Source organism: Polyodon spathula, chromosome 15, assembly GCF_017654505.1.
Source record: "Polyodon spathula isolate WHYD16114869_AA chromosome 15, ASM1765450v1, whole genome shotgun sequence".
Taxonomy (NCBI): domain Eukaryota; kingdom Metazoa; phylum Chordata; class Actinopteri; order Acipenseriformes; family Polyodontidae; genus Polyodon; species Polyodon spathula.
The window spans coordinates 6,678,301-6,691,401 of NC_054548.1; the positions used below are offsets into that span (position 1 = coordinate 6,678,301).

Here is a 13,101-nt window from a genome sequence, read left to right on the forward strand (position 1 = left end):
CCGAGTTGCTGTGTCAACAATTCAGCCAAAATGGATCTTATCTCTTCCCAAATTCAAGCCCATACTTCAAATTACATTGGTGAGTAATCAAAAATGTTTGTGTTATGATATGTGTTGTTTTGAGAGAGAGTCAGAGAGACAGAGGAGACACCAAGCTGCTTCACTGAATAAGGATGGAAGTCCACATAGGAGGCTGGGAGACCTGCGGCCTGAAATCAGTTCCATGATTTATTCCATGACTAAAGTTAGAACAACAATTTCATAAATGTGAGGAAATGGCCATTTACTTGATCTAGTTTGTGTTTTGATTTTTTTTGTACTGTTTTGATGTCTAAAAAGTACATTTAAATTGATAATACCGAAGTTCACATTTAAACCACAGCGATGAATAAATTACTAGAATAAGAAATCACAGACAAAATTCAAGGAACCACTAACGCATGCGTATATCTCAAAATAATGCAATGGCTTTGTGTGTATTACAAGGCAGGACAATTGAGGCGCTCAAAATACTTAATTTAATATGAACCCAAAAACTACAATCCTTGTAGACGAGACCTTTGAATTTTAGTGAGAGACTGCAGTTTTTAAAATGGCATTTAATTGTGACTTTTAATGTTTCATTACTCTTTACATTACATTTAATTTACCTTCCATTTCCTGAATTCAACGTGCCTGTTTGCTTTGTTAGCCACATCAATACTTTTTTCTATGTTTGCTTTTCATTTTTTTGCTTGATGGTTGGTTCAGTAAGTATGTGTTACTACGAGAGACAAAGTCAGGGTAGTGATTGAGGGCCAGGAAGATGTATTTTTTTTTTTTTTTCTCTCCAAAACTTTTTACAAACAGACATTACAAAAAGTAAAAAATGGTCAAATCATACCCAAGTTTTATTTTTATAACAAAATACATTCAAAGATAATGTATGCAAAATTTCAACAAGAATACAAAGATCTATCTATGCAATACAGTATGTTATGGGTTATATGTTTTAAAATAGTTGTCATCAAAACGTAGAGCATCCCTGTGAAAGAGAGCCTCTCCATTTCCTTGAACAGGCCACATCACTTTATCATCCAAAGAGTCTTTGGACAGATTATGCTGCAGTATTTCCATGTTTTACCAGAGCACAACATAACACAATACTGTACTGTTATCATACAAAAACAGCACTCTAACAATGTCACTGCCTCAATGTCCTTTTCAAAAACAAATATGCTTTTTAAGAGCAGTTCATAAAACTGTGGGATTAAACTGGTGCCTCGTCTCACATTGAAGACAGTGGTGGATCGAAATATTATTACAGACTGCTCTGCAACTGTGTGGAATTCCTATGTGTACTTAATCTTGCACTCCCTCATTTAGGTTATTGAATTTCCATAGCGTCCCTTTAGTTTGACCCCTCACTGAGCTTTGTTTTTCAAATGGATAGAGGACGGAGCCTCTGCATTTTTTACTGCAGGCACTTCATATAATTGATTTTAACACTATGTTTCAAATGCACTGCCAAGTATCCACTGTACTTGTTAGATCAGATTAAGTAATACGTTCTGGCAACTTTAAGTTTCAAAACAGTTGAAAGGACTTGGCATACAAAAACAAAACCAATAAAAAATGTAAGTGAAAGTTAAAAATCCTTCAAACCTTGTGGCTCTTAACAAAATTTCCATCATCATTCTTTACTTTTATTTATTTTTTCAATTTAGCAGGTCGACAATTGATTTTACCATTTTTTCTCCCAATTAGAAATGTACAATTGTATTTTTAGGCTCAGCTCACCGCTACCACCCCTGCGCCGATTCAGGAGCAGCAAAGACGAACATATGCTGTCCTCAAAGCGTGTGCTGTCAGTTGACCGCTTCTTTTCACTCTGCAAGCCCATATGCAGCCAACCTAGAGCTAAAGCATTGGAAGACAACGCAGCTCTGGGCAGCTTATTGGCAAGCCCGCAGGTGCCCGGCCTACAGTGGTCGCTGGTGCGCGGTGAGCTGAGGACGCCCTGGCCAAAACTAAGCCCCCCCCGGACAGCACTGGGCCAATTGTGCGCCCCCCCCCCCGGGAGCTCCCATCCACAGTCGGCAATGGAATAGCCTGGACTTGAACCTGTAACACTTGTCATTCACTGCATCCCTCTTTTAATTCTATATGTTACACTATTATCCACAAAAGTACCAACGATAAAAATACTGGCAAAAAATGCACCTGGGGACCTTAAATTTTGTTAGATCTCCAGCTGCTATAAAAGATACTAAAAAGAGGTGGTGGTGGTTTTATTTTAAAGTCACAATCCCACCACACAGAACATTATTCTAATTCAAAGTACAAGAAGGGGGTTGTGGAAGCATGCTGCTAATTCAACAAAGAGATTTCTCAGGCCTCTGATGGTAACCACCATTGCATTCTTTTCAACTGGAGGTCTGGTGTGACCCAGGGGAGAATCAGGCTTCTGGACAGCCCCTAAACCTCATAGGTTTCCATTAAAAGTAGCCTAGCCACCAGCTGCTGATTTCTAAAGTAACAAGACTTTTGTTTGTGATAATGCACAATAACATAATGTTCCAGACAGTGAGGAAAAGCACGTGTTAACCTGCAAAATAAACCTACAATTCATCATCAGCTGGACATCAACTCTAATCTGTAAATTATTATTGTATTTATATACAATACTTGCACTATTGCAAACTCTAATCCAGTGGTCTGATATGTTGCAAAAACTGCATCATGCACAATGAAATGAAATAAAATCATACCGTGAAAAAAGATTAGAAATAACTTCCTGAATAACAACAGTACCTAGCGATCAGTACTGTGCATAAGGCCAGTCACAGTCAGTACCATACCAATAATGTTGCCACATAATTTTTTCATAAATCTACACCAAATCTGGAGAAACCATGTACAGTAACAACCATTGCAGGCTGTCGAGGTGTTGTTAGGATCTTTGCAACATAGAACCATTACAGAAGAAGGATGTTTTGTGTTGGTTGGGTCACTGTTGTCTGGTACTTTCTTTGTGCTGTATAAGCACAAAGAAAGCCTTAAAACAAATTCTAAAAAACACTGGCAAACACTGTAGAATTTAGTTTTAGTGTGATATTACTGATAAGTAGTAGTGTACTGAAAGAAGATTTATTTTAAAATACAATAGTATTCAGGGCATAACAAGAGAAAAATGCCTGTTACTGCAGAGAAAGCCATGTCAAAAACTCTTGGCCCTTATGAGATTACCCCTGCTGTTAGACCAAATGCAAACATGGTTACCGTTGTAAATGCTGTTTTCTGTACAACGTTTTCATTAAGTCACAGTCACGTTTTGAACTTCTCACAATTGACCATAGCTAGCTGTGGATGAGACCATCTCTTTTTATGTGTTTTCTTTTATCTGTTCTAAATACAAAATGAGTATGTGGATATGGGAATCACCTCTTTTGTACAATTATATACTTACAACTAGCAAATGGCAATCCATACACAATACTGTTTATGTATTATAAATTGCATTGGACTTTTCAGTTTGGCTTCAACAGTAAGAGTTCTCCTGTGCTTGAGAAAGAAACCCATCAATGATATTAATTTCACAAAACTTGATAAAGTCACAAATACATATACTGTAGGTAGTAACCCTTCACCATCACAAACTGCTGAAACAACGAGAACTTTAAATCAAAAGTATTGAAAGTCCAAAGTACCCTTCCCCCTCACATGACACAGGACCAATAAGACACCAGTCCTTTAGAAATGACAGCTGCTCTTAGTTGCCCGACAGTCAAAGGGCCATCGCAAGCCATTTTTTGCAGGTCACTTTGCACAGACGCCACATAATTAACATAATGATCCATACATTTCTATAATAACGTTTGCATATTTAAGAATTTGGTTACCTTATAAGGCGATGCTGAATAGAACAGTCTGTGGAATATATCAGTTTGCAGGCGTTTCAAGTAATAAGCACTGTGATGGATTACCCTCTGGTCACGTTTTCCTTCTTCAAACAAACATTTTAGACACAGGATGCCAGCAAACGCTGTAGCGTGTGTTTACTATTTACAATTAAAAGAAAATAAACAAAACAAAACCTAACCCAATCTCGGGCCCTAGCTAAACAAATGTAGCTGTTGTAACCAGTTCTGTAGATCGGACAACAGTATATTGTCAGCTGACAAAACACAGCATAATTAAAATCATTTCACAAGATGCAAATAATTTCACCTGATCTACAGTATTTTAGTCAGTGCCAGATATAGTAATGAGAAATGGGAGTTTTTGTGAAGGAGAAATGGGATTGATTGAATAGTTTGTAAAGTAAAATGTATATTAAAAAAAGGTATGTATTGGTATGTCGAGTGGAACCAATGGTTAATTTCACAGGACAACATTGGATGGCCTTAATGGGGGTGGGACCTTACTACTGAAGGCATATATAATTTCTCGTAATGAACAAATACTTCACATATCTGAAAAAGTTCTTAATTTATGCAATTTAACTGGTTGAAATTACGTATTAGTTTACTTGTATGAAGACTGTTCTAAAGTACCCTTTTAGTTTCCAATAGTATTTTTGGTTTATCTAAATCACTTGGGCAAACTCTCAAGTAAAAAAAAAAATATATATATATATATAATTGGTATTATTTCGGAGTAGTACTTTATGAAAGGTTTGATACTTTTGGGATTCTAGATGGTGACCTTAATATATAAGATGGCTTTACATTGCTGACAATAGGAGAAAATCTGGATTAACAAACTGGCCTTAATATACTGTATAAAGACAATAACTATACACTCTACTTCAAACATCCTTAATATTGCAGATATACTGTATTTGGTAGTCAACTTCAAGGTCACCAACAGCTTATTCAGAAATATTCCGAAACAAAGCTTGAGTGTTAGTGATTAATTAAGTGTGGCTAACTGCTGTCATAGCAAGAAAGCGCCTTAAGTGAGGACTAACATTCAAGTGCAGTTTCTGAATATGTCCGTTAGCATTTCGGATGGATAATTTGTCAAAAGGAGGGGGAAAGTGGTTCAACCTGGGTGGTCTTTGTGCCACAGTCCTTAGGTGACCCAGGTAGTTCCTATACAAAGAGGAATGTCCATGTAAAGAGGCAGCTGCTGAAGAATTTCCAAGAGCTTCACAAAATAAATGGCTATTGTACAGATTCACATTTTCCCTATACCCTAAAGCCTTAGCATCACACTGCACAGTGACTTTCAATGAATGGGCTTGATTGAGCAGGTGGTCCAGCTACACAGTGAAAATTATGAATTAGTCTGCATAGGCCTACAGTACATTATGTAATTAGCAGCCAACTGAATCACATTTACAGCCGTTACCTGAACATTGTACAAATGTATTTGTAGTGTTTCACTGCATTTTCTTTGTTGCACTGTTTATGGTACACATACACTGAACTGGAAGTGAAAATAAACAAGCATCAATAACTAACTTGCCGTCTCTGTGGTGTTTAATATTAAGCTCATGGAGCACAAGGCAATTTTCAGGTAATTTTTTCTGCCAACTTACTGTATGAAGCAACTTGTAAGTGACCTTATAACACATATTTACCAACCTATCCTGAGTCAAAAAAAAAAAAAAAAAGAAGAATGCAATAAACCAGTGGTACTTGTTAGTCTTGTTCCAGCAATGTTCTTTTTTTACTGAATTGGGCTGTGCACAACCTTGTTCCAGCCAGGTCTTTATAGGTGTTGAATTGAGTAAAAAAGAACCTGGCTAAAACAAGGCCCTGGTTTAGAATGGAGAGCCATAAGTGAGTACCACTGGTCTGGACAGTAAATGCATGGGGGACAGAGAGATAAAGAAATTGTTTTGTTTCTTATATGATAAATTGCTACTGCTATCTAAACCTGTTATAAAATATGTTTTAATTTGGGTTCATTAATGAAACAAAAATGTTTGAAGCCTCAGACAAAAAGTGCACTATTGTATTGTAAGCCCTGAGAAATCAGTCAAGTAAGTTCATCAACAGAGCCTCAATTAGACCGAATACCTCATTTCAATACCCACTTGCCAGATCCCATCCAAATACAGCCATCTGGTACAGCAGTACAGTACCTTGTCTCCTGGCAACCATATTTTCTGGCATGACCATTGTAAATACCAGAATAAAGAGATAATACAGTATCTTGAAATATATGAAATGTAAAAGAAGCCACTTAGTTACTAGGGGTTTGTTACCTAGTTATCAACATTTATATGAAATACAGATACAACCCCAAACATTGACATGACTTGCTTTACTGGCCTATGCCTTTATTTTAACATAGTGCTACTACAGTAAAACCTAGAACAGGCATCTACCACAAATGAATTTGAGACTAGCTGTTTTTATAACCAGGTGATTTATCATGGGAAATATACCGGTGTATGAGGGTTCCTCAGAGTGCCTTTGGTGAGAAGTCATTTTAGGGTCTCTACCAATGTGCCAAAGGTCTAATCCATATGCAAATCAACACCACAAAACATTGCATCTTTTAAAAAAAAGAAATAAATAAAAATTCAATCTACTCAGGCAGGTCAATCTACAGCTATGGTCAAAGTTTTGCATCACTTAGAATTTTAGGATTGAGACAATTAAAATAAATAAATCTACCAAAAGCCAAAATAGTAGTACAGCTTTTCATGTTAGATTCCAAAAATTTAAAATTTTTCAGTTTTTGGCAGTTTTTCGTTAAATATATGGACAACTACAAAGCAGTGTGCAATTAAATATGTTAATGTAACATTATTCACCAGGTTTCATTTGACTATGAAGCAAAATGAGTTAATTCTATAGGGTGATGCAAAACCTTTGACCATGTGGTCAAAGAAAAGCAAATGTACAGTATACTTCAATAGGTACCTTGCACTCAACCTCCCCAGTTTCCTTGTCAACCAACCTGCTTTATCACTGAAAATATACACTAAAACTACCGATCTGTTACTTCACTGTTTTCAATATTTCAGTTTAAGTTAGACGGAAAAACAAAGACAGGCATTTAGACAAACAGAGACGTTACATGATGCAAGCCAGAAACCTCATCAACAAAAAACCCTTTAAGATTTTTCTTTGTTACTGTGACGTGTCCATCAGGGAGTGTTTTTTTTCATAAGTTTGTTTTAAACACATGTAGGCTATAAAACACATTTTAAAAATCTTTAAAATATTTGAAGCGCTTTTTCTGACAGTCATCAATTCTCCAGCTGCTATAGGTTACTGATATTCCCTCTCAAATCTATACTTTCTGATTTTATTCTCCTGTCAATAAACTAATGCTTACATGCTTGTAAATGCTATGGAAAGGATTTTAATAGAACAAAACCCAGTTGTCATTTTTATTGTGGCACAGCAGGAGGACCAACGTTCCATTCGCGTGGCTGTCACAAGGTCAGTACAGGTCTGAGTTGTGACTTTTCCCTCAGTAGCGTTATTGTGGGGGAGGCTACTTAAAAATACAAAAAGTAAGGCATGAAGAACAAGTACATGCTCAACATATCTGTGGCTTAAAGGGAATTATTAAAGGTCTTAACAAAAACAGTTCATCATTATTGCATGCAAGTTTTCCCGTACTCTGTTGCATTGCCCTGGTTTTTGGATGCAGTTTATACATTGAAAAGATAATACAGCACCATGATCTTGCCTTCTGCCAGTTCAGTTGTCAATCCAACACTGGTCTTCTTTCTATTCCTCAAGGATATTATCTTCAAGTATTGCTCATCCTTGTTAGACAGATGTTCCTCTGTACTTGTTGACTATGCTTCGGATACCATACCTTGAAAATTGAGTGATGTGAGCTGTTTCACTCAATGTTTTTCCTTATTTATGCAAGTCAAGGTTGTTATAATAGTAGACAACACTAGTGGAGGCTTTGACTAAATTGTCAATGCTCCTAAAGCATCGAGAAGAAATGCAACATGATTGAATACTGTACTGTGTGCTCAGAAAATGACACCGACAGCTTGAGACGGGATTACTGTACTGTGTCTATAAACTTCGCAGAGGGAGAACACAACTGTAAAACTTCATTAAGTGGGGTTGGCATTGTAGGGGAAATGAAGGGAGGTTTCAGTTCAGAGTGACTTTTGTAAGCATTTTGAATTCTTATTCACCACTGCTACACTGCGTTAGAAAATTGACTTCTCCTGGAGGTTTTTTTTTTTTTTTTTTTATTAACACTGTGAACGTAAGAGTATATTTTTAAGGTCTCGCCCAGAGAACTACTAGTCCACATCAGGTTTAATTTGACTCGGTCGAACGGGTGAGCATGAGTTTCTAACCCTACTGGTACACAAGTGCTTGTATTTCTTGTCAAACAGGATGCGTTCTTGCAGAGCTCCGCACAGCACTCGTCTGGACAGAATACAATTTGTTTTGCAGTTTCTTCAGGGGACTTTTTTTGGTGCACCAGAAAATTACTTCAGAGGAAAAAACTGCAGTTACTGCAAAGTTTAATAAAGAAAACTGGGGTGTTTGGAGGCAAGGAAGTATATAATGATTTTAAATGGCAAGTATAAGATATTACATCTGAGAAAAGGTGAAACATGCACAAAACAGAGATAAGCACACCAAGTGTAAAATTCCATACCTATCAATATTCACTTTAAATGGTTCTCAAATCAAATTGTGATATGTATTTACAGAAAGGGAAGAAAAAACAGATTAAAACAAATCCCACTAGTTTCAACACCTGAGTGTAAATGATATTGGGAATTGTATTAACTTGCTCACAGATCAATACCATTTCCATGAAGCAGCGTAAAAAAATCCTTGCAGAGAAAAGTGGAGTTGTTGTTGAAATGTTGTCTCTGATTGCATGGGCTTTATTTAAAAAATAAATATTTTTTACAGAAAATAAATATTTTTTACTTTGCCTTGGATAACAAAACAGTAGTTTTGTTATCCAAGGCAAAGCACTTGCTGGTTTGAATGCAGCCCAAGCCATCAGTGACTGAAAATGATTTCCACCTAATAAAATTATCAGCTGATGTTTTATCCCTAAAGTCTATCCATTAGTGTAAAATGCATAGGGTAGCATTAACTGGGCTATTCACGGCCAGCGGCAACTGGATTGGGGACTAGTACCCTGGATCAAAAAAAAAATGTCCAGCAGCCCAAGTAAGAAGGATGACCAACCCCCTCAAGCAAGATTACGACTTCTTTTTTTTTTTTTAGCAGCCTGGAGGTGGAGAGTGAATACTTATAAAAGAAATCTACAAGACTTTGTCTGACCTGCCTGGCACTTGCAGCATCTAAGTTCTGTATCTGCTTCCCTCAAACCCTGTAATCTTTCCTCGGTAAATTCAACATCACATCCATTACAGAGAGTTATTTTATGTAAAACACAGCTAGCCAGGATGATATTGCTAACCTTCTGAGAAGTGTACTGTAGTGTTCCCCCAGAGACATACAAACATTGGAATCACATTTTGAAGCAGGTGCACATACCTGAATTAAACGGACCACTTATTTACATCAGATTAGTTTTTTTTTTGTTTTTTTTTTTAAACAAACTCAAGTCTCCTATGCTCATTGGATATGTATGGGAGATAAACTAAATTGTTTAAAAATCTCCAAATATGCAAGAAAAAAAGGAATAAAAAGTTCTGCATTTCAGGATATGGATTTGATTGCACACAACAGATGTTTAACCGAGGGGTTCCCAAACTGTGGTCCGCGGCCCAACACAGTCCAGGGTGTGCCGCGGGAGCAATGACATTCTATGTATTTTTTCTATTAAAAGTGAAAAGCAGGCGCTGGCAGCAGCTGTAACTGTAGAAAAACAAAGTGTAGCAAGGCAGTACTGTCAATCAAAGCAGAAATTCACAAATCAGAGCCAAAAGACTGCCTACCTTTAGGCGGGATGTACAGCGAGAGCTCTGACAACAATAGGGCAGTGTAAACGTAATTTGATCGCTCTGCTGGCAGATGTAAAAAGTGTGTTCAGTATTAATAAAATTAAAATATGTTGAATCCGCTATCAAACAATAGTGTAGCAATCTCAGTTAACACAGGCAGGCACATCACACAGGGCGAGGCAATCCACACACAGATGGAGGGCGGGCACGAACCCGGGACCTCTCGCACTAAATAGCGCCGATACTGCATTACAAAATAACCGTCTCCCTTGCGAGGAGCGTATATTGGGCTTATGTCTTTGTGTGTGATTACGTCACCTACCAACCCTCCTACTGCCTTCCCCCGTGCACGCTACAATACATTTGGCAAAGTATAAAGAACAAAAAAGGCAGCTTACAGGAGTTTGAATGCATTTGTCCCGTGTGCCATTTTGAGGTGCTGGAATGGGTTTTTTGTTTTATAGAAACGTTTTTTGACTGATTCAAATTTTGCTACAGATGGATTTATTTTCATAAGTTGTCTGTTGGTTAAGTGGTGCAGCTGCTGCGCACTGTGATTGTTTTTTATTTTTTTGGGGGGAGTGGGTGGCGATGTTGCAAGCCAACTGAATGTGATTTAGCAAGTTGTATTTGGTTGTACAGAGTAGTGGCAAAAAAAGTAAGTTATGCAAGGCTCTTGTTTCCTTCTGTTTCCTTTTGTCATCTTTTTTGTGCATGCCAGTTCAGTGTGAGAGGTAATGGAGGGACGTTTTAAGGCCAGCTCACGCGGGCAACTTTTGTCGATGGCAACAAGAGGAACACATTTGTTGCCTACGTGCTGCCTTGCAGTTTGAGGTGGTCACATGGGAGACAAGCCTGCGGTCGACAAGCTGGCAACACACAGGCAACAATGTAATGCAAACCAATCATAATGCATGTTTTTGTCACAAAACGTAAACATGCTGCGAAGGAAGACTACAATAAAAATGTACTAATTACATTATAACAAACTAAATAAATATATATTATTCAAAGTAATAATAAACCATTATTCACAGTGGTTAAAGAAACAGGCTTATAACCAGGGCGTCCCCGGTTCAAATCGCAGCTCAGCCACTAGTGAGATGTTCTTGTAAGTGACTGCAGCTAATGCATCGTTCACATACCCTAGTCTCGTATCTTGTAAAGTGCTTTGCGATGGTGGTCCACTATGAAAGGCGCTAAATAAAAATAAAGATTATAATATTATTATTATTATTATTATAGACTTGTATTCATAGCTTAAATGTTATTGTAATCGTGGACAGAAAACATTAGCTTATCCACACACACTGGATTGCATATCTATAGACTACATGTAATTAATTGAATGAAATGCAGGAATCAGAATGCATCATACACACTGTCGGTCTGACGTTATGATCGTGCCTTATCATCATGTGACACTACTGTCAAATTTGATTGGCTGGTATTGAAAATATTGCCCTCGTGTTGCCTGAAAAATAGCACATCATCCAAAGTGGGAGACACGTCGCCGGGGTGTGTGCCCAGGGTAGTAACATGAGGGACAAGCCCGCAACATCTGTCGCCCGTGTGACCAGGCCTTTAGTTATTGTGTTCAGAAATTAGGGTTAAGAGTTATGTTTTTGTGCATGTTGTACTGGTTTTGCTCAAAAGTGATTCCTGTTCCGGTATTCATGAATGGGAATAATAAGAGACATGCCCTTCTTTATTGTTTTATGACGAAGAAAAAGAACTGCATTCTAAAATGTTCAATTATACAAATGGTACCTAATTTAAAAAGGTTCGATAAAAATAAATAAATAAATAAATAAATAAATAAATAAGTCTGCTTAGTTTGTGCAATTTATTTTATTTACTAAAATGAAAGTGTTTAAAATATATATTTTCACTCGGGGCACATTTATGTGATTTCCTTCTTTCACAATATTTATTCAAATTAATAAAGCACAGTTTAGATTAGGGTTACTTATAATGTTACAGGTTTAAACATATCAAATGTTTTTTATTTGACATTTTCCCAAGGAGTGCTAACAGTGGCCCTCAGTGCCTAATGCAGCTGAACAAAAAAAACAAGTTTGGGAATCTCTCCCCCCTGGTTTAACCCCTGTGACAAATCTACTATTGCCCTTAGATTTTTGCTCTATATATATATATATATAATATATATATATATCTATATATATATAAACTTAAATGGTTTCAATGAAAAATATGTAATGTGTTTATATTCTTCAATATAGTCAAGCTTAAAAATATAACTGACGATAAACATAGTTTGGGTAATAATGTCACATACAGTCCGCCTTCAACAATCTTATTCTGTTTACAGTACTTTGGAACGTAGCTGTGGAATTGATATAATTAAAATACTTACATTTGATGATGTGTGAAAATACGTAGTTTGTTAGTTGTAGCTCCCGTTGGCCTTGGTGTAGGGTTTATGCTGGGTCACTTAACAAACTTGAGCTCCTGGACGAGAACACAAGCCCGGGCCTTCATGAGATTCAAGTAATAACACCCCATTACCTTTGGAACGTAGAACACTACAGCTGTCAGAAGCAACGTCACTCATGACGAGACGCATGGCACTATATTACTTTATTATACAAAACTTAACTGTTTACTCGCTTGCTCCCAGCCCCAGTGTTGTTTAGTCAAAAATCACAGACTCTACGTTACCACGGCACTGTGTATTACTGTTATCACATTTAATACGCTAATAAACAATAATAGTTAAACAAATTACAATAATTTATGCACGTAATAAAGTTATAACTCAACACAACAAACACTGGCCAAAGTGAGGATTCATGTTAGCCCTGTAAGAAACACACTTACCATGCATCAAAACGAAGAAAGCTACAAGGAATTACGATATTGCAACACTTTGTCCGTGTGTCACCGTGACATTCTCACAACAGCTAAATGATGCAATCCACAATCTAGAAGAATTCATGGTGTTGCTTTGCAATCTTCTGCTTGTTTTTTCCCACGAAACTAGCACTGACCATACAGTACAATTTCACATTGAAAATCGCATCAAAGCATGTAATAAGTGTTGAATTCTCCCATCTGTATCATTATCGCTTCTGTTTAGATCAGGAGACTAGATGTAGTAGCACAGCACTACATTTCACACATCGTTCCTTCCACCGGGGACTCTGTGTTGAGGGAACTCACTGTATTGCGGTACTCTGTACTACAAGGGCTCCATCTTATGGAAGTTGTGATCAAGTAATATCTAA

At 37.1% G+C, this 13,101-nt stretch overlaps 1 protein-coding gene across 6 annotated transcripts in view; it reads right to left on the minus strand.

Moving 5' to 3' along the window:
• The window catches only part of LOC121327549 (probable ribonuclease ZC3H12C), a 44,968-nt gene extending 32,005 nt beyond the window's left edge, over window positions 1-12,963 (minus strand). Inside the window, exons 1-2 of one of the 6 annotated variants that reach the window (XM_041271628.1) lie at window positions 12,695-12,963; window positions 12,231-12,325 (exon numbers count right to left, since the gene is read on the minus strand). Coding sequence is in view for 1 of the 6 variants with exons in the window: in XM_041271623.1 (XP_041127557.1) it covers window positions 12,695-12,697 (3 nt within the window). In the remaining 5 variants the exon portion in view is untranslated. Of the gene's footprint in view, window positions 1-9,847; window positions 9,917-12,230; window positions 12,652-12,694 lie in introns of those variants that run through there. The other 5 variants (XM_041271626.1, XM_041271625.1, XM_041271627.1 and 2 more) reach the window with 5 other exon arrangements.
• Between the last annotated feature and the right edge of the window lie 138 nt (window positions 12,964-13,101).